The 26,004-nt window shown below is 43.5% G+C and overlaps 1 protein-coding gene across 3 annotated transcripts in view; it reads left to right on the forward strand.

Annotated features, from left to right (window-relative positions):
- The window catches only part of pemt (phosphatidylethanolamine N-methyltransferase), a 137,587-nt gene that overhangs the window by 101,849 nt on the left and 9,734 nt on the right, over window positions 1-26,004 (forward strand). For all 3 annotated transcript variants that reach the window (XM_070901208.1, XM_070901209.1, XM_070901210.1), the window contains one exon: window positions 12,107-12,218. In XM_070901208.1, coding sequence (XP_070757309.1) covers window positions 12,107-12,218 — 112 coding nt within the window. The remainder of the gene's footprint in view (window positions 1-12,106; window positions 12,219-26,004) is intronic.

The following is a 26,004-nucleotide window of genomic DNA, read 5'->3' on the forward strand; positions in this document are numbered from 1 at the left end:
GTACCTGGTGGTCTGGGAGGTACGGAGACTCACGGTCCTGGGGCTGTCCAGGTTCCCACGGGTAGAGGCCCACGTATCTCGGGAGCACGCGGTTCGCAAGCGCCCCTGGGCTCGCGTGGGCCGGCCCAACGAATAACAGAAGGGAATCCCCATTCAGACTTATAAACGGAAATCCCATAGTATGAATGGGAATACCTCCAAAAATACTTCTACACTTCAAATACATTTTTTTTAAATCACATATTTAAAATGAATTAAAATGGCATTTAATTAAATATTTAAAGCAAAAACGTAACGTTTTGAAAAATAAATTTACATATTTTAAAGGGGCTAAAAGTAAACGTGCCTTATTTAACAGGTTTTTAAATGTATAAATAGCCCAACTCTCCGCCCACGTATGCCCCTTTCCCAGGGATTCGTGCGATCTCTTGACATCGCAAGTTCCGGGTTTTCGCGCATGCCTAAACTTGCATGGCGCCCACGGGTGCGTGCGCACCTTTACTCGCCTGTAAAGGCCGCAAATTAGGGTCCATTGTTTATCCTTAAACTAATATTCATCATTGTTTAAGAAATAATTTCACTGTACTTAACGATCAACAATAAAAATTGTTCAGAGTGTTATATTTAAAAGTGGGCGGCCTAGAAATGCAGGCAAGCCCATTTTTAGCAAGAAGTGATTGAAGATTGGGCCGCTGCTGGTATCGTGTAAGTGTGGAAATTGGGGCTTCTGGAAAGGGGGAGGTGACCAGGTCAGGAAATAGTGACAGCAATCAGTGGGGGGGTTAGCGACGGTGATCAGCAGAGGAGGATGGGTAGCGGCGGGGGAGGGATATCAGCGGGGGGAGGTGCAGTGGCAGCAATCCTGCTCCTCCCTGCTTCACATTCATGTAAGTATTTTTTTTTTAAACCTTTCGATGGTTGCGTCCCATTCCAGAACTACCTGTTCTGAGGCAGGCAGATCTGGCAGCCTCAAAACAAGCCAATGTTGCAGTGGGGGCCTCAAACAGACATTAGGTGCCCTATTTGCATATGCAACAGGCCTGGTGCCTGTTTCAGGTGTGGGCCCTGCATGATGAGTTTTCAGTATGGCAGGGGGTGCAACTCGTAATGAGCATTCGCTTCCTGCTCACCAGACTTACAAGGCCGTTTAGCGTTTGAAGAATAGGTGCTGCCATTTCTTGGAAAGTATAATTTCTAGGCCCAAGTATTGCTCAATTTGCAGAACTCACTCAGTGCTGTGTCACAGAGGATTGGTCTGGGGATCTGTATCCAAAAAGATGGTAATTTGGTCTAGACACAGTGTTGTAGATTGGCCCACAATGTTGTGAAACACAAAGTCATGAATGTAGCGGTCGGTATGCACTGTTAATTTTATCACCATTTCTTTATTGTATCAGTTCTGTTTAGGCAGGAAGAGGTTGACTAGAGATGTATTAGCTATATTAAAACAAAACCTTATGACCTGAGACATTTCTGATAGAGACCTAGAAATGTCACCATGACAACAAAGTGATCAAGCCTATTTCTCTTTTGAATTGAAGTGTGGGAAGTGGTGGTTATGTTAGCAGAAGAAGTAGAATCTGAACACCATGTTCAGCTGAGCAATTGCTTTTGGAGAAAAAGCAGTGGAACTGGGAAAGGTCATTTTGAAGACGATGCCGAGAGTAAGGTTGCCAACTCTCCAGTATTGCCCTGGAGTCTCCAGGAATTAAAGATTAATCGCCAAGGCATGGCTGAAAGCAACCCTGGAGAAAAATTATTGAAGTTTTATTTTAATTTTCTTTGAACATTTTTGTTTATTATATATTGGAGGTAGGGTTGGGGTAGAAAGGCTGTCCAGAATCATCCAATCAAGTAATGAAGAGTCTGTTAACTTTCTAACTGCATTTATATAGTGCCTTTCATGACCTCAGAACGTCCCAAAGTACTTTACACCTAAAAAGAACATAACATAAGAAATGGGAGCAGGAGTAGGCCATTTGGCCCCTCGAGCCTGCTCCGCTATTCAATAAGATCATGGCTGATCTGATCATGAACTCAGCTCCACTTCCCTGCCTACTCCCCATAATCCTTTACTTCCTTATCGCTCAAACATCTGTCTATTCCCGCCTTAAATATATTTAATGACCCAGCCTCCACAGCTCTCTGGGGCAGAGAATTCCACAGATATACAACCCTCTGAGTGAAGAAATTCCTCCTCATCTCAGTTTTAAATGGGCGGCCCCTTATTCTGAGACTATGCTTCCTAGTTTTAGTTTCTGTACTTTTGGAGTGTAGCCACTGTTGTAATATAGGAACCACAGCAGCCAATTTGCACACAGCAAGCTCCCATAAACATCAATATGATAATGACCAAATAATCTGATTTTATTAAATGGTGTTGATTGAGGCATTAGACTTTTAACGGCATGCTAAGTCTTAATTACAGCCAAACAATCTGGCAATGAAAATTAACTTTTACAAGTGTGGTGTCTTTTTTTAACTTTTCCTTTCTGTCTTTTTTTTTTAAATCTCTCTTAATCCATTCCCCTCTCTTTATTTTACTTTCTGCATTGATTTGACATTCAATATTTTAACTGACACTTCCTGGACTCTGCACTACTCTATAATGATTCTTCAATCTGATTGGTTAAATTAAGAACATAAGAATTAGGAACAGGAGTAGGCCATCTAGCCCCTCGAGCCTGCTCCGCCATTCAACAAGATCATGGCTGATCTGGCCGTGGACTCAGCTCCACTTACCCGCCCGCTCCCCATAACCCTTAATTCCCTTATTGGTTAAAAATCTATCTATCTGTGATTTGAATACATTAATGAGTTAGCCTCAACTGCTTCCCTGGGCAGAGAATTCCACAGATTCACAACCCTCTGGGAGAAGAAATTCCTTCTCAACTCTGTTTTAAATTGGCTCCCCCGTATTTTGAGGCTGTGCCCCCTAGTTCTAGTCTCCCTGACCAGTGGAAACAACCTCTCTGCCTCTATCTTGTCTATCCCTTTCATTATTTTAAATGTTTTTATAAGATCACCCCTCATCCTTCTGAACTCCAACGAGTAAAGACCCAGTCTACTCAATCTATCATCAGGTAACCCCCTCATCTCCGGAATCAGCCTAGTGAATCGTCTCTGTACCCCCTCCAAAGCTAGTATATCCTTCCTTAAGTAAGGTGACCAAAACTGCACACAGTACTCCAGGTGCGGCCTCACCAATACCCTGTACAGTTGCAGCAGGACCTCCCTGCTTTTGTACTCCATCCCTCTCGCAATACCATTCGCCTTCCTGATTACCTGCTGCACCTGCAAACTAACTTTTTGGAATTCATGCACAAGGACCCCCAGGTCCCTCTGCACCGCAGCATGTTGTAATTTCTGCCCATTCAAATAATATTCCCTTTCACTTTTTTTTTCCCAAGGTGGATGACCTCACATTTTCCGATATTGTATTCCATCTGCCAAACCTTAGCCCATTCGCTTAACCTATCTAAATCTCTTTGCAGCCTCTCTGCGTCCTCTACACAACCCGCTTTCCCACTAATCTTTGCGTCATCTGCAAATTTTGTTATAGTACACTCCGTCCCCTCTTCCAGGTCATCTATGTATATTGTAAACAGTTGTGGTCCCTGTGGCACACCACTAACCACCGATTTCCAACCCGAAAAGGACCCATTTATCCCGATTCTCTGCTTTCTGTTAGCCAGCCAATTCTCTATCCATGCTAATACATTTCCTCTAACTCCGCGTACCTTTATCTTCTGCAGTAACCTTTTGTGTGGCAATACACAGTGAACAGGACACGATACACAGTTGCTTGTCCTGTTCACACAGGTCCCAGATGCCCTGTAGAGAGCGCTGCGCTTTGTGGATAGTTGGCTGACAGGAACTTGCCATAGAAAGTCTTTAGGCAAGTGTAACAAATAGCTGGCACTGATCGTTTGCTGCTCACAGCAAAATCCGACCCAATATATATCATCAGAGGAGTTTAAGTAAACTAGCCGTTGAATCTCCAGAGCTCCTTCCATCAGGTGAAAATTGGCAAGGAATAAAGTTGTTACAACTGAAATATCAAAGCCCAAAAATTGAAATGTTCTGTTGCCGTGGTTACCAATCATTGATCACTCAGCTAGTTAAACAGAAAGCAAGAAACTGCAGATGCTGGAAATCTGAAACAGAACCAGAAAATGCTGGAAACAATCCGCATGTCAGGCAGCATCTGTGGAGTGAACAGCTGAGAGAACATATTGGGATGGACCTTTATCAAAACTGTGGGGTATTACAGATCAACTATTTTAAAAGGAAGAGAATAAAGGGAATGGGCAGCACATGGATATACACATGCGCGTGCACACACACATATGTACATGCATACACAAAAAGAAATAGAATGGCCTGTTAAGCACTTAAGTGGAACACAGCATAATAATATAAGGCAAAGAAATTATGAGACACCGAGAACATATAAATATTTGGATGGACGGGTAAAAATGGAAGCATGAATAACTGGAAAAGCAGAAAAGGCTCCAGGAGCTTAGGAGAGGGAAAAAAAAGCAGGTGACAGTCAGTTAACTATTCAAACATCAGCTCAGCTAGTGAAGTACCTTGCCATATTTACTCCTTTACCATTTGTCCCCCAAAAGATTGTGGATGCTGGCACAATTGGAGCTTTCAAGATTGCGATTGATAGATTTTTGTTGGGTAAGGGTATCATGGGATATAGAGCAAAGGCAGGTAAATGGAGTTGAGGTGCAGATCAGCCATGATCTCATTGAATGGCGGAGCAGGCTCGAGGGGCCCAATGGCCTACTCTTATTTCTTATGCTTTGTGTTTATGTTGTAATCTTAGCATAGCTCAAAAGGTTCTCCAGATGTAGCTTCCAGTTGACCCTCTTCCCCTCACCCAATGTTATGCTGAAAATGATCCATTGCCGCAGTAATTATGGATAAACCACCTCTGCCCATCCAAATAGATGGTGCGTACCTCTGTCTGCAATGTGATAATGTACCAGTGATACCCAGTCATCATCATAGGCAGTCCCTCGAATCGAGGATGACTTACTTCCACGTCAAAAAGTTCACAGATGTTTCAATGATGGACCTAAAATTCCAGGTCCGAACTAAATCTTGAAGGGTGGAAGATGCCTGTGCTTGGATTTTTTTAACGTGTGGACACCAGCCACCACACGGGCTTGACAGAGCTAGGTCTTGTTCCAGTAGCAAGGATTAACCAAGACGACTGGAGACCAGCTCTGCTGCATGGACCTAGTGCGCACACATATCGCAGTGTGGGCTGGCCCGTGCTGCCCCTGGGCCCTTGGCTCTTCTGGGCCCCAAACTCACGCCTCTCCTGGGCCCCGATCATGTCCCTCTACAGTCTCTCGCCACTCCTTCGCCCCGACCTCGCCGCTCCTGCTGTACCTGCCCACGCTCCAATCACCGACGGATATTGGTGACGTCACTCTTCACTGCCGTTGCTCTCCTGCTCCAGCACTTACCAGAAACATAAAGCTCTGTTACAGGGAAGTAGTTAAACTTATCACTGTTTGCAAATTACACAGTGCTAATAGGGTGGCCAAATCTCCCAAGATGTCCCGCAATCTCCAGGAATTAGAGAAACTGCTGCGAACAATCCAGGAGAAAATCATAAGCATTAACAAAAAGAGATGGGGAGAAACTGACAGTCAAGAATCATCCAATCGAGTAACGAAGAATCTGTTCACTTTCCAATTGGTGTTGGAAGGTGGTGCTTCACGAAGATGGACACGTCGGGTGGCCAATGGCTGGAGCGCGAGGCCGGGCAGTTGGTGGCGAGAGATCATGTGATGAAACCTCCTGGAATACATCCAACCAGAGTTGGCAACTGTCAGCGCTATCAATGAAAGGAAATCTAATCACGACCAAGGCCAGACCCCATTGTGGGGACCCAGAGGCCAAGCTCCGGATGCCTACTTGTACACTTATACTCCCGGAGCCTCCAGTAACAGCATAGCCTAATCTTCTTTTGCACAATGTCACTCAAGCAAATGCAACCGGGTGACTCATTCAATGCACACTTACAGAATATCAATGTGTGAAATATTACTTGAACATAATATTAAAAAATATATCATAGAATCATACAGCACAGAAGGAGGCCATTCCGCCCTTCGTGCCTGTGCCGGCTCTCTGAAAGAGCTACCAATTAGTCCCATCCCCTGCTCTTTCCCCATAGCCCTGCAAAGTTTTCCTTTTTAAGTATTTGTCCAATTACCTTTTGAAAGTTACAATTGCGTCTGCTTCTCCTACCTTTTTTGACAACTTTTTTTTAAAGCTTTTAATGTTTTTTTTAGCAAATCAATTTGGAATTGAATAGCTTGTTACACAATTTTCACGATGGTTTATAATGGTTGCAACTGCCAGCAGATTAATCAGTGATTCAAACAACAGGAATAAAATGTAATAGCTGGATAAACCTGGATCTTTAAACTAAAATTATTTTTCAATCGATGAAGCATTCACTTTCATCCCCAAAAGTTTGAATACTTTAATTACTATGTTAGACCTGTAAAAAGATGTCTTAATATCTTGTCCATTTTGATGTTGTTTTGTGTGTAATATAGCTATTAAAAATGGTTCTAATACAAAGAAACGACATGGCTGGCTGCAACCTTGGAAGTCAGGCCAAATACAGTTGAAAAGCTGTAACATTGTCACAGTAACAATTGGCTCGTGATTCTGTCTGCATCTGAAGACTACATTGTACAATATGTGTATTTTAGCGTTTGCCAAATTGCCCTGAGACAATGCATAATAAATTCCCAGACATTCTTAGCACAATGTTATTAAATTGTTTTATAATGCCAAAAGGATAAAAACTATGATTTAGAATTAGATACATTCAATAAACATCTGTTCACTAATCTCTATCCTTATTTAAGCATTACCATATGTTTACTGTAGGCAATCAAACCTATACATAGTTGTAAAACAAAAATACATGCCTTTTAATTTTCTATTATGCTTTGTCCAAAAACGTGTTGTCAAGACCGATTATCAAAAAAATAATAATGGCACAAACTGTTTTTTGTAATTTTCTTTGCAAGTTTGAAAACATCTTTACACTGCGTCAGGTTTCAAAATCCTTTAAAGTGTTTGTAATGATCATCATTAGTATAGGTAAAGGAGACGGTGGCAGAGCAAAGGCCCTTCATTAAGCCATTTTTCAAACATTATTTTGCTGCTACATTTGGATTACTTGTGTCATCAGCGGCATCTCTAATAGAAACATAGAAAATAGGTGCAGGAGTAGGCCATTCGGCCCTTCGAGCCTGCGCCACCATTCAATAAGATCATGGCTGATCATTCCCTCAGTACCCCTTTCCTGCTTTCTCTCCATACCCCTTGATCCCTTTAGCCGTAAGAGCCATATATAACTCCCTCTTGAATATATCCAATGAACTGGCATCAACAACTCTCTGCGGCAGGGAATTCCACAGGTTAACTACTCTCTGAGTGAAGAAGTTTCTCCTCATCTCAGTCCTAAAAGGCCTACCCCTTAACCCAAGACTGTGTCCCCTGGTTCTGGACTTCCCCATCATCGGGAACATTCTACCCGCATCTAACCTGTCCAGTCCCGTCAGAATCTTGTAACTTTCTATGAGATCCCCTCTCATCCTTCTAAACTCCAGTGTATAAAGGCCCAGTTGATTCAGTCTTTCCTCATATGTCAGTCCCGCCATCCCAGGAATCAGTCTGGTGAACCTTCGCTGCACTCCCTCAATAGCAAGAACGTCCTTTCTCGGATTAGGAGACCAAAACTGAACACAATATTCCAGGTGAGGCCTGAACAAGGCCCTGTACAACTGCAGTAAGACCTCCCTGCTCCTATATTCAAATCCCCTAACTATGAAGGCCAACATACCATTTGCCGCCTTCACCGCCTGCTGTACCTGTATGCCAACTTTCAATGACTGATGAACCATGACACCCAGGTCTCGTTGCATCTCCCCTTTTCCTAATCTGCTGCCATTCAGATGCCTTCGTGTTTTTGCCCCCAAGGTGGATAACCTCACATTTATCCACATTATACTGCATCTGCCATGCATTTGCCCACTCACCCAACCTGTCCAAGTCACTCTGCAGCCTTTTAGTGTCCTCCTCACAGCTCACACCACCACCCAGTTTAGTGTCATCTGCAAACTTGGAGACATTACATTCAATTCCTTCATCTAAATCATTAATGTATATTGTAAAGAGCTGGGGTTCCAGCACTGAGCCCTGCGGTACTCCACTAATCACTGCCTGCCATTCTGAAAAGGACCCGTTTATCCCGACTCTCTGCTTCCTGTCTGTCAACCACGTCAATACATTACCCCCAATACCATGTGCTTTGACTTTGCACACCAATCTCTTGTGTGGGACCTTGTCAAAAGCCTTTTGAAAGTCCAAATACACCACATCCACTGGTTCTCCCTTGTCCACTCTACTAGTTACATCTTCAAAAAATTCTAGAAGATTTGTCAAGCATGATTTCCCTTTCATAAATCCATGCTGACTTGGACCGATCCTGTCACTGTTTTCTAAATGCGCTGCTATTTCATCTTTAATAATTGATTCCAACATTTTCCCCACTACTGATGTCAGGCTAACCGGTCTATAATTACCCATTTTCTCTCTCCCTCCTTTTTTAAATAGTGGTGTTACATTAGCTACCCTCCAGTCCATAGGAACTGATCCAGAGTCGATAGACTGTTGGAAAATGATCACCAATGCATCCACTATTTCTAGGGCCACTTCCTAAGTACTCTGGGATGCAGACTATCAGGCCCTGGGGATTTATCGCCCTTCAATCCCATCAATTTCCCTAACACAACTTCCCGCTTTATAAGGATATCCTTCAGTTCCTCCTTCTCACTCGACCCTCGGTCCCCTAGTATTTCCAGAAGGTTATTTGTGTCTTCCTTCGTGAAAACAGAACCAAAGTATTTGTTTAACTGGTCCACCATTTCTTTGTTTCCCATTATAAATTCATCTGAATCTGACTGCAAGGGACCTACGTTTGTCTTCACTAATCTTTTTCTCTTCACATATCTATAGAAGCTTTTGCAGTCAGTTTTTATGTTCCCAGCAAGCTTCCTTTCATACTCTATTTTCCCCCTCCTAATTAAACCCCTTGTCCTCCTCTGCTGTATTACATAGTTCTCCCACTCCTCAGGTTTGCTGCTTTTTCTGGCCAATTTATATGCCACTTCCTTGGATTTAACATTATCCTTAATTTCCCTTGTTAGCCACGGTTGAGCCACCTTCCCCATTTTATTTTTACTCCAGACAGGCATGTACAAGTGTTAAAGTTCATCCATGTGATCTTTAAATGTTTGCCATTGTCTATCCACCGTCAACCCTTTAAGTATCACTCACCAGTCTATTCTAGCCAATTCACGTCTCATACCATCGAAGTTACCTTTCCTTAAGTTCAGGACCCGAGTCTCTGAATTAACTGTGTCACTCTCCATCTTAATAAAGAATTCTACCATATTGTGGTCACTCTTCCCCAATGTGCCTTAGCAATGTAGGAACAGGAGTAGCCATTCAGCCCCTCGACTCTGCTCCGCCATTCAATTTATTTCATGGCTGATCTGTACTTTTGCTCCATTTCCCCACCTTAGAAACATAGAAACATAGAAAATAGGTGCAGGAGTAGGCCATTCGGCCCTTCTAGCCTGCACCGCCATTCAATGAGTTCATGGCTGAACATGCAACTTCAGTACCCCATTCCTGCTTTCTCACCATACCCCTTGATCCCCCTAGTAGTAAGGACTTCAATAGAAACATATCCCTTATCTAACACAAATCTATCAATTGTCCCAGGCTCCACAGATTTCCAGGGGAAGAGAATTCCAGATCTCTATTACCTTTTATGTGAAAAGTGATCCTGATTTTGCTCCTACACAGCCTAGCTCTGATTTTAAGATTATGCCTCCCTCGTTCTTGATTCCCCACCAGAGGAGATTGTTTCTCTGTATTTACCCATCGAATCCTTTTTAACATTTTAAACACCTCATTCAGATCACCCCTCAATCATGGTACTCAATGGAAAACAAGCCTTGTCTATGCAACCTGTCCTCATACTTACCTGACTTTGCTACACATGTTAAACTTGTTTGAAATGGTCAATTTTGTGCTGTGGATTGAAAATGATACAGAGCAACGATGGTCCAAAAAAATCAAATGAACAGAGACATTCAGGAGCAGAACAACCAGAGTGTAGAAAATGGCAAGCAGGAACTTGAACACACGAGCGTTTTGATTTGCATGCAGACTACAAGCTATAAAGATACCAATTGAGTGCCAAACTCTTTGAAAGTCTCTCAATCGCTTAAATGCGGGTGGAAGGGTGAGATGAAATCATGCAAAAGAGGCAAGTGGTCAGCAACCAAATGCATATTTTAAGATTTAAAAAAGGATTGTGTAAATTAAATGTGCAAGTAATTAAATGTACCCATATGACATCCAAGAAAAATAGAACTGGCCTTTCAACATTCTCTTAATGTTCGCCCCATAAATTTAAAGAAAATTGTACCACCTGAAGCAAATGGGTTATATTCACATATAACTCCAAGACAAATGAGATAAGCAAGGTCCTGTATATAGGCGCAAATTGCAGACTTTGTATAGTTCAATAGAGATTTATATATTAAATATTGCAATGTACAATTTGTCAAAATAGCTATAATCGATATTCAAGTACAAATCAAAGTTGGCATAGAAAATGGCCGACAGCCGCTTCAAAATCCGTATAATGAATGTAATACAGTCTCTGGGGGTGAAATTGGTCTAGGTCGGTAGCACAAAATGGGTGATAACAAATTGGCAGCTATTGTGGAACCGAAAACCTGATGGGGGTAAAACGGGCTGTCGATTGGCTATCTCCTGTTTTGTGTTGCTGATCAGAATCAATTTCATCCCGCCCATCTCTGTAGGAATGCCTTGATAATCTGGTTTGAAGGTGTAGATTACTGTCCAAAAAATCACCTTGATAAGTCGTCTTTTAAAACATAAAACCATTGTCAGAAATCTTTTCAGTAATAGAGTAACTCGGAGATGTAGGAAGCCGTAGTAATCAGTGTTACCTCGGAAACAGAACAGATTGACCAATTGTGTTGAAGTATTTTCTTCAGTACATAAAATACAGGAACGTGACTGAGGGTGATGTTTAAGGTGGTAAATTAGTCAGGTAGTTCTGATGACATAAGCTGCAAAAGCAAATCTGCCCTATGTTTCCTGCAGCTTTAAGGCAAAATACTTTATATTCTGCTCCATTTCAGAGCTGTTACTGGTGAGATTGGCCTCCTGCATCTCTTGAGTCGATGAATCATATATCTGGATGTTTTAGTGAATGTGACAGTAAATTAAGAACCAGCGCAAAATTAAATTAGTGCTTTAAACTTGATGCCAGATATATATAAAATGCAGTGAGGATGATAGAAGTGTCATGATGTGAATTAAATCATTATTATGGTGGTTGTGAGGTCACATACTTTTAGCTCCACTATTATCATAGCAGGGTTTCTTCTGGCATATGAACAATATAGGGAATCTTGCATCAAAACTAATTTAGTTGATATTTGGCCAAATATCCACCCCCAAAAATTAAAATCCATGATTTTACATGCCTACCATCTATGGAATTCTACATCAATCTCCCGAGGCCCCGTTTGCTTTCAATCAGGTAAACATAAAAGGTCCCATAGCACTATTTCGAAGACGAGCCAGGGGAGTTCTCTCTGTGTCCTGTCCAATATTTATCCCTCAACCAACATCACTGAAGCAGATTATTTGCTTATTTATTTCATTGCTGTTTGTGGGAGCTTGTTGTGCACAAATTGGCTGTCATGTTTCCCTACATTACAACAGTGCCTACACTTTTTTAAAAGTACTTCATTGGCTGTAGAGCACTTTGGGATATATAATATATATATAAAGGATTTTCCAACAGTGGATTATCGTGACATCTATTACACACTACATATGGTGGTTTTATAATGTAAAGCTCATAATATACTTACCTGAGCTGTGATGAAGAAATGATTTGCACTGATTATACAAGCCAACTAAAATTAGCATATACTTTTCACAGGAGACTATTTTGGAGTCTTGATGGAGGCCAAGGTACTGTCATTTCCTTTTAATATAATGGACAACCCTATGTACTGGGGGAGCACGTTAGTCTACTTGGGCTGGGCTATCATGTAAGTATATAAATTTAAAATCATAATGCATTTCTTCCCGCCTCTTGCCTTTCTGCCACGTTCTTGATTTTCATTTTCCTTTCATAACACACATGCCTTGAAATTATTGTGTGACGATGAGATATGCATGATAACGTGACTATTAAATTCTTTAGTCTACTCTTAATGCACGAGTTAAAATAAAATAGTTAGCACTTTTGTTAATGGAGAGCATTGATAAAGGAATAACAGTGAATGTGTATATGGATTTGCAAAAGACGTCTGATAAGGCACGTCATAGGAGTCTTCATAAAATTAAGTCATGTGGTGTTTAAGATAATGTGGCAGCATGGATAGGAAGTTGGTTTGAAGGATAAAAAAATTAAGGAGCAATGCTTAATTGATGTTTTAGGACTGGCAGCATATTTAAAAAAAAAAATAATTCTTAGGTTGTGGGTATTGCTAGCAACATCGCTAGTTGCCCTTGAGAAGGCGGTGGTGAACCGCTGCAGTCCGTGTGGTGAAGGTACTCCCACAGTGCCTGGGAGTTCCAGGACTTTAACCCAGCAAATATGAAGGAACAGCGATATTTGTCCAAGTTGGGATGGTGTGTGATTTGGAGGGAAACATGGAAGTGATGGTGTCCCCAAACACCTGCTGTCCTTGTCCTTCTAGGTGGTGGATGTCGCGGGTTTTGGAGGTGCTGTTAGAAACATAGAAACATAGAAAATAGGTGCAGGAGCAGGCCATTCAGCCCTTCTAGCCTGCACCGCCATTCAATGAGTTCATGGCTGAACATGAAACTTCAGTACCCCCTTCCTGCTTTCTCGCCATAACCCTTGATCCCCCGAGTAGTAAGGACTTCATCTAACTCCCTTTTGAATATATTTAGTGAATTGGCCTCAACTACTTTCTGTGGTAGAGAATTCCACAGGTTCACCACTCTCTGGGTGAAGAAGTTTCTCCTCATCTCGGTCCTAAATGGCTTACCCCTTATCCTCAGACTGTGACCCCTGGTTCTGGACTTCCCCAACATTGGGAACATTCTTTCTGCATCTAACCTGTCTAAACCCGTCAGAATTTTAAACGTTTCTATGAGGTCCCCTCTCATTCTTCTGAACTCCAGTGAATACAAGCCCAATTGATCCAATCTTTCTTGATAGGTCAGTCCCGCCATCCCGGGAATCAGTCTGGTGAACCTTCGCTGCACTCCCTCAATAGCAAGAATGTCCTTCCTCAAGTTAGGAGACCAAAACTGTACACAATACTCCAGGTGTGGCCTCACCAAGGCCCTGTACAACTGTAGCAACACCTCCCTGCCCCTGTATTCAAATCCCCTCGCTATGAAGGCCAACATGCCATTTGCTTTCTTAACCGCCTGCTGTACCTGCATGCCAACCTTCAATGACTGATGTACCATGACACCCAGGTCTCGTTGCACCTTCCCTTTTCCTAATCTGTCACCATTCAGATAATAGTCTGTCTCTCTGTTTTTACCACCAAAGTGGATAACCTCACATTTATCCACATTATACTTCATCTGCCATGCATTTGCCCACTCACCTAACCTATCCAAGTCACTCTGCAGCCTAATAGCATCCTCCTCGCAGCTCACACTGCCACCCAACTTAGTATCATCCGCAAATTTGGAGATACTGCATTTAATCCCCTCGTCTAAATCATTAATGTACAATGTAAACAGCTGGGGCCCCAGCACAGAACCTTGCGGCACTCCACTAGTCACTGCCTGCCATTCTGAAAAGTACCCGTTTACTCCTACTCTTTGCTTCCTGTCTGACAACCAGTTCTCAATCCACGTCAGCACACTACCCCCAATCCCATGTGCTTTAACTTTGCACATTAATCTCTTGTGTGGGACCTTGTCGAAAGCCTTCTGAAAGTCCAAATATACCACATCAACTGGTTCTCCTTTGTCCACTTTACTGGAAACATCCTCAAAAAATTCCAGAAGATTTGTCAAGCATGATTTCCCTTTCACAAATCCATGCTGACTTGGACCTATCATGTCACCATTTTCCAGATGCACTGCTATGACATCCTTAATAATTGATTCCATCATTTTACCCACTACTGAGGTCAGGCTGACCGGTCTATAATTCCCTGTTTTCTCTCTCCCTCCTTTTTTAAAAAGTGGGGTTACATTGGCTACCCTCCACTCCATAGGAACTGATCCAGAGTCAATGGAATGTTGGAAAATGACTGTCAATGCATCCGCTATTTCCAAGGCCACCTCCTTAAGTACTCTAGGATGCAGGCCATCAGGCCCTGGGGATTTATCTGCCTTCAATCCCATCAATTTCCCCAACACAATTTCCCGACTAATAAAGATTTCCCTCAGTTCCTCTTCCTTACTAGACCCTCTGACCCCTTTTATATCCGGAAGGTTGTTTGTATCCTCCTTAGTGAATACCGAACCAAAGTACTTGTTCAATTGATCCGCCATTTCTTTGTTCCCCGTTATGACTTCCCCTGATTCTGACTGCAGGGGACCTACGTTTGTCTTCACCAACCTTTTTCTCTTTACATACCTATAGAAACTTTTGCAATCCGCCTTAATGTTCCCTGCAAGCTTCTTCTCGTACTCCATTTTCCCTGTCCTAATCAAACCCTTTGTCCTCCTCTGCTGAGTTCTAAATTTCTCCCAGTCCCCAGGTTCGCTGCTATTTCTGGCCAATTTGTATGCCACTTCCTTGGCTTTAATACTATCCCTGATTTCCCTAGATAGCCACGGTTGAGCCACCTTCCCCTTTTTATTTTTACGCCAGACAGGAATGTACAATTGTTGTACTTCATCCATGCGGTCTCTAAATGTCTGCCATTGCCCATCCACAGTCAACCCCCTAAGTATCATTCGCCAATCTATCCTAGCCAATTCTCGCCTCATACCTTCAAAGTTACCCTTCTTTAAGTTTTGGACCATGGTCTCTGAATTTACTGTTTCATTCTCCATCCTAATGCAGAATTCCACCATATTATGGTCACTCTTCCCCAAGGGGCCTCGCACAATGAGATTGCTAATTAATCCTCTCTCATTACACAACACCCAGTCTAAGATGGCCTCCCCCCTAGTTGGTTCCTCAACATATTGGTCTAGAAAACCATCCCTTATGCACTCCAGGAAATCCTCCTCCACCGTATTGCTTCCAGTTTGGCTAGCCCAATCTATGTGCATATTAAAGTCACCCATTATAACTGCTACACCTTTATTGCATGCACCCCTAATTTCCTGTTTGATGCCCTCCCCAACATCCCTATTACTGTTTGGAGGTCTGTACACAACTCCTACTAACGTTTTTTGCCCTTTGGTGTTCTGCAGCTCTACCCATATAGATTCCACATCATCCAAGCTAATGTCTTTCCTAACTATTGCATTAATCTCCTCTTTAACCAGCAATGCTACCCCACCTCCTTTTCCTTTTATTCTATCCTTCCTGAATGTTGAATACCCCTGAATGTTGAGTTCCCAGCCCTGATCATCCTGGAGCCACGTCTCCGTAATCCCAATCACATCATATTTGTTAACATCTATTTGCACAATTAATTCATCCACCTTATTGCGGATACTCCTTGCATTAAGACACAAAGCCTTCAGGCTTGTTTTATTAACACCCTTTGTCCTTTTAGAATTTTGCTGTACAGTGGAAGCCTTGGGGAGTTGCTGCAGTATATCTTGTAGATGTTACATACTATAGCCAAGGGAGGGAGTGAATGAATATTTAAGGTGGTGCATGGGCTGCCAATCAAACATACTGTTTTTTTTCTGGATGGTGTTGAGCTGCACCAATCCTTGCAAGTGGAGAGTATTCCATCACACCCTGACTTGTGCCTTATTAGTGGTGGAGTGGCTTTGGGGAATCAGGAGGTGAATCACAGAATACCCAGTCTCTGACCTACTCTAATGATGTGCCCCCGCGATCATAGCTCTTTTTAATCGATACATAAAATGGACTGGGGGCGTGATGATATCATTTACAAATGGTGCAAAAATAAACACCATGGTTAATAAATGTGGAGGACTGCACCACATATTCAGGAGTACACAGACAAATTAGTAGGTTGTGTAAATAGATGTTGGATGAAATTTGACAGAATTGTGAGTTGATACATTTTGGAAGAAAGAATAAGGAAAGGAAGAGCATAGAGATTTATAGGTTCAGATACACAAGTCCTCACAATTGGGAGAACAAGTTGATCATGATGTTTTTATAATTAAAATAAATCTTGTGGGCTCCTAGGTTTTATAAATAAGGTACAAAAGTAAAAGGGGCAGTGATAATTCCATACAGATTTTTAGTTAGAGCACAGTTGGGTATTATGTCCAGTATTGGACACTCTGCTTAAGGAGGATGCAGAGGCCGTGAATTGGGCACAAAAGAGATTCACCAAGTTGATATGAGGGATGAGAGTTAGTTATATGAAAAGACATGAGAAACTGAGGCTGTTTTCATAGAATAGAGATGGTTAAAATGGAAAATTGATAGCGTTCAAAATTATATGGGGTTTTTATATATTCACTAAGGAGGATACAAACAACCTTCCGGATATAAAAGGGGTCAGAGGGTCTAGTAAGGAGGGGGAACTGAGGGAAATCTTTATTAGTCTGGAAATTGTGTTGGGGAAATTGATGGGATTGAAGGCCGATAAATCCCCAGGGCCTGATGGACTGCATCCCAGAGTACTTAAGGAGGTGGCCTTGGAAATAGCGGATGCATTGACAGTCATTTTCCAACATTCCATTGACTCTGGATCAGTTCCTATGGAGTGGAGGGTAGCCAATGTAACCCCACTTTTTAAAAAAGGAGGGAGAGAGAAAGCAGGGAATTATAGACCGATCAGCCTGACCTCAGTAGTGGGTAAAATGATGGAATCAATTATTAAGGATGTCATAGCAGTGCATCTGGAAAATGGTGACATGATAGGTCCAAGTCAGCATGGATTTGTGAAAGGGAAATCATGCTTGACAAATCTTCTGGAATTTTTTGAGGATGTTTCCAGTAAAGTGGACAAAGGAGAACCAGTTGATGTGGTATATTTGGACTTTCAGAACGCTTTCGACACGGTCCCACACAAGAGATTAATGTGCAAAGTTAAAGCACATGGGATTGGGGGTAGTGTGCTGACGTGGATTGAGAACTGGTTGTCAGACAGGAAGAAAAGAGTAGGAGTAAACGGGTACTTTTCAGAATGGCAGGCAGTGACTAGTGGGGTGCCGCAAGGTTCTGTGCTGGGGCCCCAGCTGTTTACATTGTACATTAATGATTTAGACGAGGGGATTAAATGCAGTATCTCCAAATTTGCGGATGACACTAAGTTGGGTGGCAGTGTGAGCTGCGAGGAGGATGCTATTAGGCTGCAGAGTGACTTGGATAGGTTAGGTGAGTGGGCAAATGCATGGCAGATGAGTATAATGTGGATAAATGTGAAGTTATCCACTTTGGTGGTAAAAACAGAGAGACAGACTATTATCTGAATGGTGACAGATTAGGAAAAGGGAAGGTGCAACGAGACCTGGGTGTCATGGTACATCAGTCATTGAAGGTTAGCATGCAGGTACAGCAGGCGGTTAAGAAAGCAAATGGCATGTTGGCCTTCATAGCGAGGGGATTTGAATACAGGGGCAGGGAGGTGTTGCTACAGTTGTACAGGGCCTTGGTGAGGCCACACCTGGAGTATTGTGTACAGTTTTGGTCTCCTAACTTGAGGAAGGACATTCTTGCTATTGAGGGAGTGCAGTGAAGATTCACCAGACTGATTCCCGGGATGGCGGGACTGACCTATCAAGAAAGACTGGATCAACTGGGCTTGTATTCACTGGAGTTCAGAAGAATGAGAGGGGACCTCATGGAAACGTTTAAAATTCTGACGGGTTTAAACAGGTTAGATGCAGGAAGAATGTTCCCAATGTTGGGGAAGTCCAGAACCAGGGGTCACAGTCTGAGGATAAGGGGTAAGCCATTTAGGACCGAGATGAGGAGAAACTTCTTCACCCAGAGAGTGGTGAACCTGTGGAATTCTCTACCACAGAAAGTAGTTGAGGCCAATTCACTAAATATATTCAAAAGGGAGTTAGATGAAGTCCTTACTACTCGGGGGATCAAGGGTTATGGCGAGAAAGCAGGAATGGGGTACTGAAGTTTCATGTTCAGCCATGAACTCATTGAATGGCGGTGCAGGCTAGAAGGGCTGAATGGCCTACTCCTGCACCTATTTTCTATGTTTCTATGTTTCTATAAGGATGATCTATTTCTACTGGTCAATGTGGTAACTATAGGGCATAAATTTAAGATCATCACCAAAAGAATAAAGGCAGATTTTTAATATGTAGAATGCCCTACCAGAAAAGTGGTGGAAGCAGAATCTATAATAACTTAAAATAGAAGTGGCTAATTATTTATAAATCAAAGAAATATGTATAGGGAAAGGGCATGTCAATGGGACCTTTCAGAAAACTAGCCCATGTGTGACAGGCTGAATGGCCCCCTTCTGTGGTGTAAAATTCTGATTTTATAAAATAGTGAAAAAGAGAATTTTACAAGAATGCATTGTTTATAAGATGATCTTCATGCAGCATAATTTCAAGGTCAAAGAGCTAACTAGTCAACTTAGAGTCATGACATTCCCCTCCCAGATTGCACGAGATCCTGGGGCACTCACTGCAGCAGTTTCAAAGAAAATTATACATTTTCCCGGACCCAAATAGGATTGAGCACAGATCATTTATACACTGGAAAGAGTGTATGTGACCAAACGGAAATCCTGCAAATGAAAAGTAAATATGACACGTAGGGATCAAGTTTCGGCCTGAGTTGCTCCTATTTTTTTGGAGCAACTAGTTTAGAATGGAGCATCCTAGAAATTGAAATTCTCGGCATTTAGTTTGCTCCAGTTCTAGTGAGTTAGAAAGTTAGAATAGTTTCATTGTAGACCACAGATTTTTTTTTTCAAAAGGGGGGCGTGTCCGGCCACTTCCTCCTGTTTTGCAAGTTTAGGCAACGAAAACTTACTTCAAACTAACTTAGAATGGAGTAAGTATAGATTTTTGTACGCTCAGAAAAACCTTGCCTACACTTAGAAATCAGGCGTAGGGAATGAGAGATGGGGGGGGGCAGGGGAAGAGGGGTTTACAAGCATTAAACACTTCACTTTTACAAATAAAGCACCATCATCAATAATAAATGATAAATAAATCAATAAAACAATCTTAAAAAATTACAAAATTAAAAATTAAAAAAAATAGGAAAAAAATCAATCAATAAATAAAAAAATTTACTTTCTACTCACCGACTGCAGCACTGGGAGCCCTCTGTCTGCGTCTTTTTTTTCTCTCTCTCTCTCTCTGTTTCTGACAACAAGGGATGTGGGGAGAGGGGAGGTTGGGGGGAGGGGGCTGAACGGAGGAGGGAGAGGAGAGGGAGGGGGGCTGATCGGGGGGGAAGAGAGGGGGGGGGTAAGGGAGGGGGGCTGAAAGGAGGCGCTAGAGGGAGGGGGTTGAAAGGGGGGGCTGAGGGGAGAGGGAGGGAGGGGGGCTGAACGGGGGTGGGGGGGGAGGGGGGCTGAACAGGGGAGAGGGTGGGGGGCTGAACCGGGGGTGGGGGGGAGAGGGAAGAGGGAGGGGGGCTGAACCGGGGGTGGGGGGGGGGGGAGGAAAGGGGGCTAAACGGGGGGGGGGGGGAAGGGAGGAGGACTGAACAAGGTGGGGAGAGAGGGAGGGGGGCTGAACGGCCGCCAATGCTGCTCCAAGGATGACTTCGGGCGGGGCCCGCCCTCAGCGAGTGGCCAGGCGGGCGAGCCCCACCGCCGCAACGGTGGACTTTGGGCGGGGCCCGCCCCAGCGAGAGGCCGGGCGGGTCCCGACTACGATGACGCCGGCTGCCAGGACGACTTCGGGGCCAGCTGCCAGGACAACCAGGCGGGGCCCGCCCCCAGCGAGAGGCCGAGCGAGTGGGCCCCGACGACGATGGACTTTGGGAGACCTAGGTCGGGGCCCGCCACCAGCGAGAGGCCGGGCGGGCCCCGTCGTCGACTTTGGGGCCGGCTGCCAGGACGACTTTGGAGCCGGCTGCCAGGACGACTTCGGGCGGGGCCCGCCCCCAGTGAAAGGCCGGGCGGGCCCTGCCGACGAGGTAAGATGCGTCAGGTCACTCAGCCCGGGATAGAGGCGACGTCCTTTCGGCCTGGGATAGGGTCGTCGCCCACTGCGCACGCGCGCAGCTGCCGGCACTGTTTTTGGCGCAGGGCTGTAGCTCCACCCCCAGCAGCACCGATGTGGAAATGGGCCTACAGCTATCTGAGAATCGCAAGGTAAGTATTCGGCGCAATTTGTGTTCTACAAATTAGGCAGGCCTCTCCGATGCGCGCCGTTCTAGTGGGTGTCCGAAACTTGAGCCCGTAGCACCTAAAGTTAATATTTTCCATATTCAGTTTATTGCACCAACCTTAGTTTTCTTAACCACTGACGAGCATGGGCTGGTCTCTTTGATTGTCCGCCCATATAGCCACAACCTTTTACATTACTTAAACAGAAATGTTTTTGACCTAATTGGTAGCATTGTCACATGCTTTAACTATTTATAGCTTAGATCGCCAAGTTTTGTTTGCTGCTGTTAATGGTACCTCATAATTGTTATAAACATATTTTAATCCTGGCTGGCATGCTTTATTCTAATAGTCTGTTTCACTGTACAGTACTTCCAGTTCTCTTCTTTTACGAATAATGAAATTATAACTGAGCAAACTAATATTATTGCAGTCTTTGGTGCACTGATCAAATGGTAATAAATTAGAATTTTAATTTTGCTCATTATCTGTGATAATTGATAATTTGGGGCTTTAGTTCTAAAATGAAACATGCAGATTTGTTCCTTGAGTTTATGGTCCTTCCCACAATATCCATAATACATGCATGGTCATATAATTTTACATTTTGTACAAAATCACTTATTAAGATCTTTAATGCATTTGGAATGAAATTATATTTCTTGAACAGGACATTGTAAGTTAGTTCATACATTTATTATGTACTGAATGTCCCAAATCTTTGAGGTTAATATTTGAAAACAAATCTGGATTAGTCTTATTAGGTTGAGATGCTTATTTGATTAAATAATTACCAAGCTCAACTTCAGAATTATATTTTATGCTATTCTCTGTTCTAATTACTGTTTCATGATTTTAAATATATATATTTTATTGTAATTCCAAAGAGATGCAATTTAAATTCATCTACAAGTCTTTTGTTTCACTGATACTGCTTCAATAAGTGCGAATCCAGAACTAGTAATATTTAAAATGCAGGAATCCATCAGTTGGCATTACAATGTCCTCTTTGTGCACAATATTTACCAGGACAAAAACAGTCAATAGGAAATATCTCGCGCTCTGAGCTGGACTTAATTCAATAACAGGACAGCAGCCATCGCAGGTATTAGCAGAGGTATTCACGATCATTTGGAAAAATTGCCCCTTTTGGCTGTCGCACGATGCATTGGCACCGCACATATCAGCTCAACAGCGCAGACTTCATCAAAGCATAACATGACTGAACACAAACTACATCAACGTCTATTGAGCACATAGAGGAGCAATGTGTGATATAGACACAAAGGCAATTATGACCAACTTGTGTGATCTGGCTCATGGAGATCTGCATGAGCAATCGGCCATTCGTGCAGTACTTTCTATGTTCACGACTGTCACTGCTGACCTTAATCTTTATGCCACAGGAAGTTTCCAGGCACCCAGAGAACCATCATCATCATCATCATCATAGGCAGTCCCTTGGAGTTGAGGAAGACTTGCTTCCACTCTTAACATGAGTTCTTAGGTGGCTGTGCAGTCCAAAACGAGATCCGCAGTCCAATACGAGACCCACAGTCTCTGTCACAGGTGGGGCAGATACACCTCATGAGACAGCTGCTATTCCTTCCAGTGCTGCATTATGGATGTCAATACTGCACTGTCACCAATCGCACAAGTACAAGTTCAGTGGCATCGGGTTAAATAGCGGTCTAGCCTAAATTTTCCAAAGCCCATTGGAGAAATGGCAGGATGGGATTTCCTCCTACCTCCCTGATCCCACTTGCACAGACCACATTTTCCTTTGGGAGAGGGACCAATTTACTATTCAGGGCGGGTTTAAAGTAAAGAATCAGATTGGAAAACTGCAAATGTAATGCCCCTATTTAAAAAAAGAAGACTGACAAAAAGCAGGAAACTATAGACCAGTTAGCCTAACATCTGTGGTTGGGAAAATGTTGGAGTCCATTATTAAAGAAGCAGTAGCAGGACATTTGGAAAAGCAAAATTCAGTCAGGCAGAGTCAGCATAGATTTATGAAGGGGAAGTCATGTTTGACAAATTTGCTGGAATTCTTTGAGGATGTAACGAACAGGGTGGATAAAGAGGAACCAGGGGATGTGGTGTATCTGGATTTCCAGAAGGCATTTGACAAGGTGCCACCTAAAAGGTTAATGCACAAGATAAAAGTTCACGGGGTTGGGGGTAATATATTAGCATGGATAAAGGATTGGCTAACTAACAGAAAACAGAGAGTCGGGATAAATGGTTCATTCTCTGGTTGGCAAACAGTAACCAGTGGGGTGCCGCAGGGGTCAGTGTTGGGACCCCAACTATTTACAATCTATATTAACGACTTGGAAGAAGGGACCGAGTATAACATAGCCAAGTTTGCTGATGATACAAAGATGGGAGGAAAAGCAATGTGTGAGGACACAAAAAATCTGCAAAGGGACATAGACAGGCTAAGTGAGTGGGCAAAAATTTGGCAGATGGAGTATAATGTTGGAAAGTGTGAGGTCATGCACTTTGGCAGAAAAAAATCAAAGCGCAAGTTATTATTTAAATGGAGAAAGATTGCAAAGTGCTGCAGTACAGCGGGACCTGGAGGTACTTGTGCATGAAACAGAAAAGGATAGTATGCAGGTACAGCAAGTGATCAGGAAGGCCAATGGAATCTTGGCCTTTATTGCAAAGGGGATGGACTATAAAAGCAGGGAAGTCTTGCTACAGCTATGCAGGGTATTGGTGAGGCCACACCTGGAATATTGCATGCAGTTTTTAGTTTCCATATTTACAAAAGGATATACTTGTTTTGGAGGCAGTTCAGAAGAGGTTCACTAGGTTGATTCTGGAGATAAGGGGGTTGACTTATGAGGAAAGGTTGAGTAGGTTGGGCCTCTACTCATTGGAATTCAGAAGAATGCGAGGTGAGCTTATCGAAATGTATAAGATTATGAGGGGGCTTGATAAGGTGGATACAGAGAGGATGTTTCCACTTATAGAGTAGACTAGAACTAGAGGGCATGATCTTAGAATAAGAGGCTGCCCATTTAAAACTGAGATGAGGAGAAATTTCTTCTCTGAGGGTTGTACATCTGTGGAATTCGCTGCCTCAGAGAGCTGTGGAAACTGGGACATTGAATAAATTTAAGACAGAAATAAACAGTTTCTTAAAGGATAAGGGGTTATGGGGAATGGGCGGGGAAGTGGAGCTGAGTCATGATCAGATCAGCCATGATCTTATTGAATGGCGGAGCAGGCTTGAGGGGCCGTATGGCCTACTCCTGTTCCTATTTCTTAAGTTCTTATAATCCCATGGCGTTCTTCACCACTGAAGGGAAAGCAGTCTATCAGTTCAAAGGTTGCTGCAGCTTAAAGGTTCAGCCACACAACAGGTTGATGAAAAGGAGAGTGCGAGAGCGACCTGGAGCTGGAGCTAGAGGTCGAGTTACAATTCCAGTGGCAGCTGGAGGGACAGCAAAGACCTGCAGTGGCTAAAATCCCAAGATGTTTCAAAGCTGCAGTGGAGGTCACGTCGATACAGATAATGCCACTGAGGGAAGGAAGCCCCAGAAATAGGAGGCTCGGGTATTTTGGAGGGAGGTGGCTCAGATGGTCTGTCCACTCAGCCACCTACCAACAGCTGTGCAATGTCGTAAACGTTTGACTAACCTCACCAGGTTGGTCAGGGTAAGTGAGCAGGAACCCATGCAGTTCCTGAAATACTACTGGAAGCATGACTCACATCCAAACCATCCAGGACCACACAGATGAACGAAGACAGTCTTTGAGCTCAAGAGAACCTCACCAAAGCCCCACCTCTTCAGAGTCACGCATTTCTCTCCTCCTACTTCACTGTCCCATATCACAGTTCTTGCAGTGTGTAAGTGGAAAGTGGAGATTGCTGCATTGTTTGCACCTGAAAGCATGGTCGAAATTGAGTTTGAAAATACCCGAGGAAAAGAAAGCTGCTCCCAAGAAAGGCGCCACGAACACAGTGAGCAAATGCCGGCAAGGAGCGGAGCAGGTCGAGGAAAGGTGAGTTACTCCACCTATATCTACAAAGTGACGAAGCAGGTTCACCCTGACACCAGCATCTCCTCCAAGGCCATGATCGTCATGAACTCTTTTGTGAACGATATTTGTGAGCACAGTGCTTCCCGCCTGGCCCATTACAACAAGCGTCGCACCATCAGCTCCCAGGTGATCCAGACCACTGTGCGTCTGCTGCTGCCCGGGGAGTTGACCAAGTCAGAATGGACAAAGGCTGCGACCAAGTCCACCAGCTCCAAGTAAAACTCCACAACTTACTGAACGCATGATCACAATGGAACCTCTGCAGACACCTGGATGAAATGAAATTCTGAATTGGTCTATAGACTTTTAAAGTCTTTGGCCAGGAAATTGCTTTGCACCTGTTTGGGCGCGGTAACGTCCGAGAGTTGGGACTTCCGGCACCAGGCGGAAGAAATGGAGCACAAAAAAAACGCAATCCACTTCCTCTCTGGGGCGCTAATGAGGTGGGAGCAATCTAAGCGGGGCACAGCGCAATGCTCTGGGCTGCGTAGCACTGCTGCATAGGAGGGGCCCTCCCTTTCATTCAGACCTGAAACATTAACTTTTTCTCTCCCCATGGGTGCTGCCTGGCCTGCTGAGTGTTTCCACCATTTTCTCTGTTTCTTGTGCAGTCTTTCCCTGTCTATTTTTGTATGTTTGTTCACAAATATTTGCCACTTTGTGTATTATTTCTTGTATCGTGATTCATGTTTCCTCTCCTTTGGAAAATGGTCATCCAAGAGCGAGGCAAGGGACAATCAAGGGCTTTTTGTTTTAAACCAGTGGCATGTACCCTGGCTCTGTCCTGCCTAGTGGTGCATGCTCCTGGCAGCTGCTTATCCTGTGCCACCTCCTCTCTCACTTGGGTATCCCCTTCCTGATCAGGAGATTTGTTTTCTTTACCACCTTCATCTGCAGATGGAAGGTCCAATCTCTTTGTCATGGCCACATTATGGAAGATGCAGGCCATTGCTGGACTATGAGGCTCTCCTCGACCAATCCAGCTGAAAAAAGGCTCGAGAATTCCGATGGTCTGCTCAACTATTATTCGTGCAGCAGTCAATTCTTCATTGTACCTGTTCTGGGCTTTTATTTTCTGATATTGCAAGTTACTTCTGGCCAACACAGTGTTGCTGGATCACAACCTATGACCTTCCCAATTCTTCCCCGCCGCTGGGTCACTGTTCAAGCCAACCTTTATAGTGGAGATGATTTATAGGGGCAGTAAATGGGTGGTAAATCAGGGAAATCTCATGCAACACTACACCACGCTCACCGACTTCGGCTGAATACTTTGGGGCAGGCATCAGGCAAGCAGATCAGGATAATGTGGTGAGCATTTCTTTTTGGGGGAGGGGGGGGGGGGGTCATAATTGTAGCAGATGGTCATTCCATCTCCTTTTACTTGTCAAATTGCCTCTGTATTGCCTAA

The sequence above is a fragment of the Pristiophorus japonicus genome, chromosome 15, assembly GCF_044704955.1.
Source record: "Pristiophorus japonicus isolate sPriJap1 chromosome 15, sPriJap1.hap1, whole genome shotgun sequence".
Classification (NCBI taxonomy): domain Eukaryota; kingdom Metazoa; phylum Chordata; class Chondrichthyes; family Pristiophoridae; genus Pristiophorus; species Pristiophorus japonicus.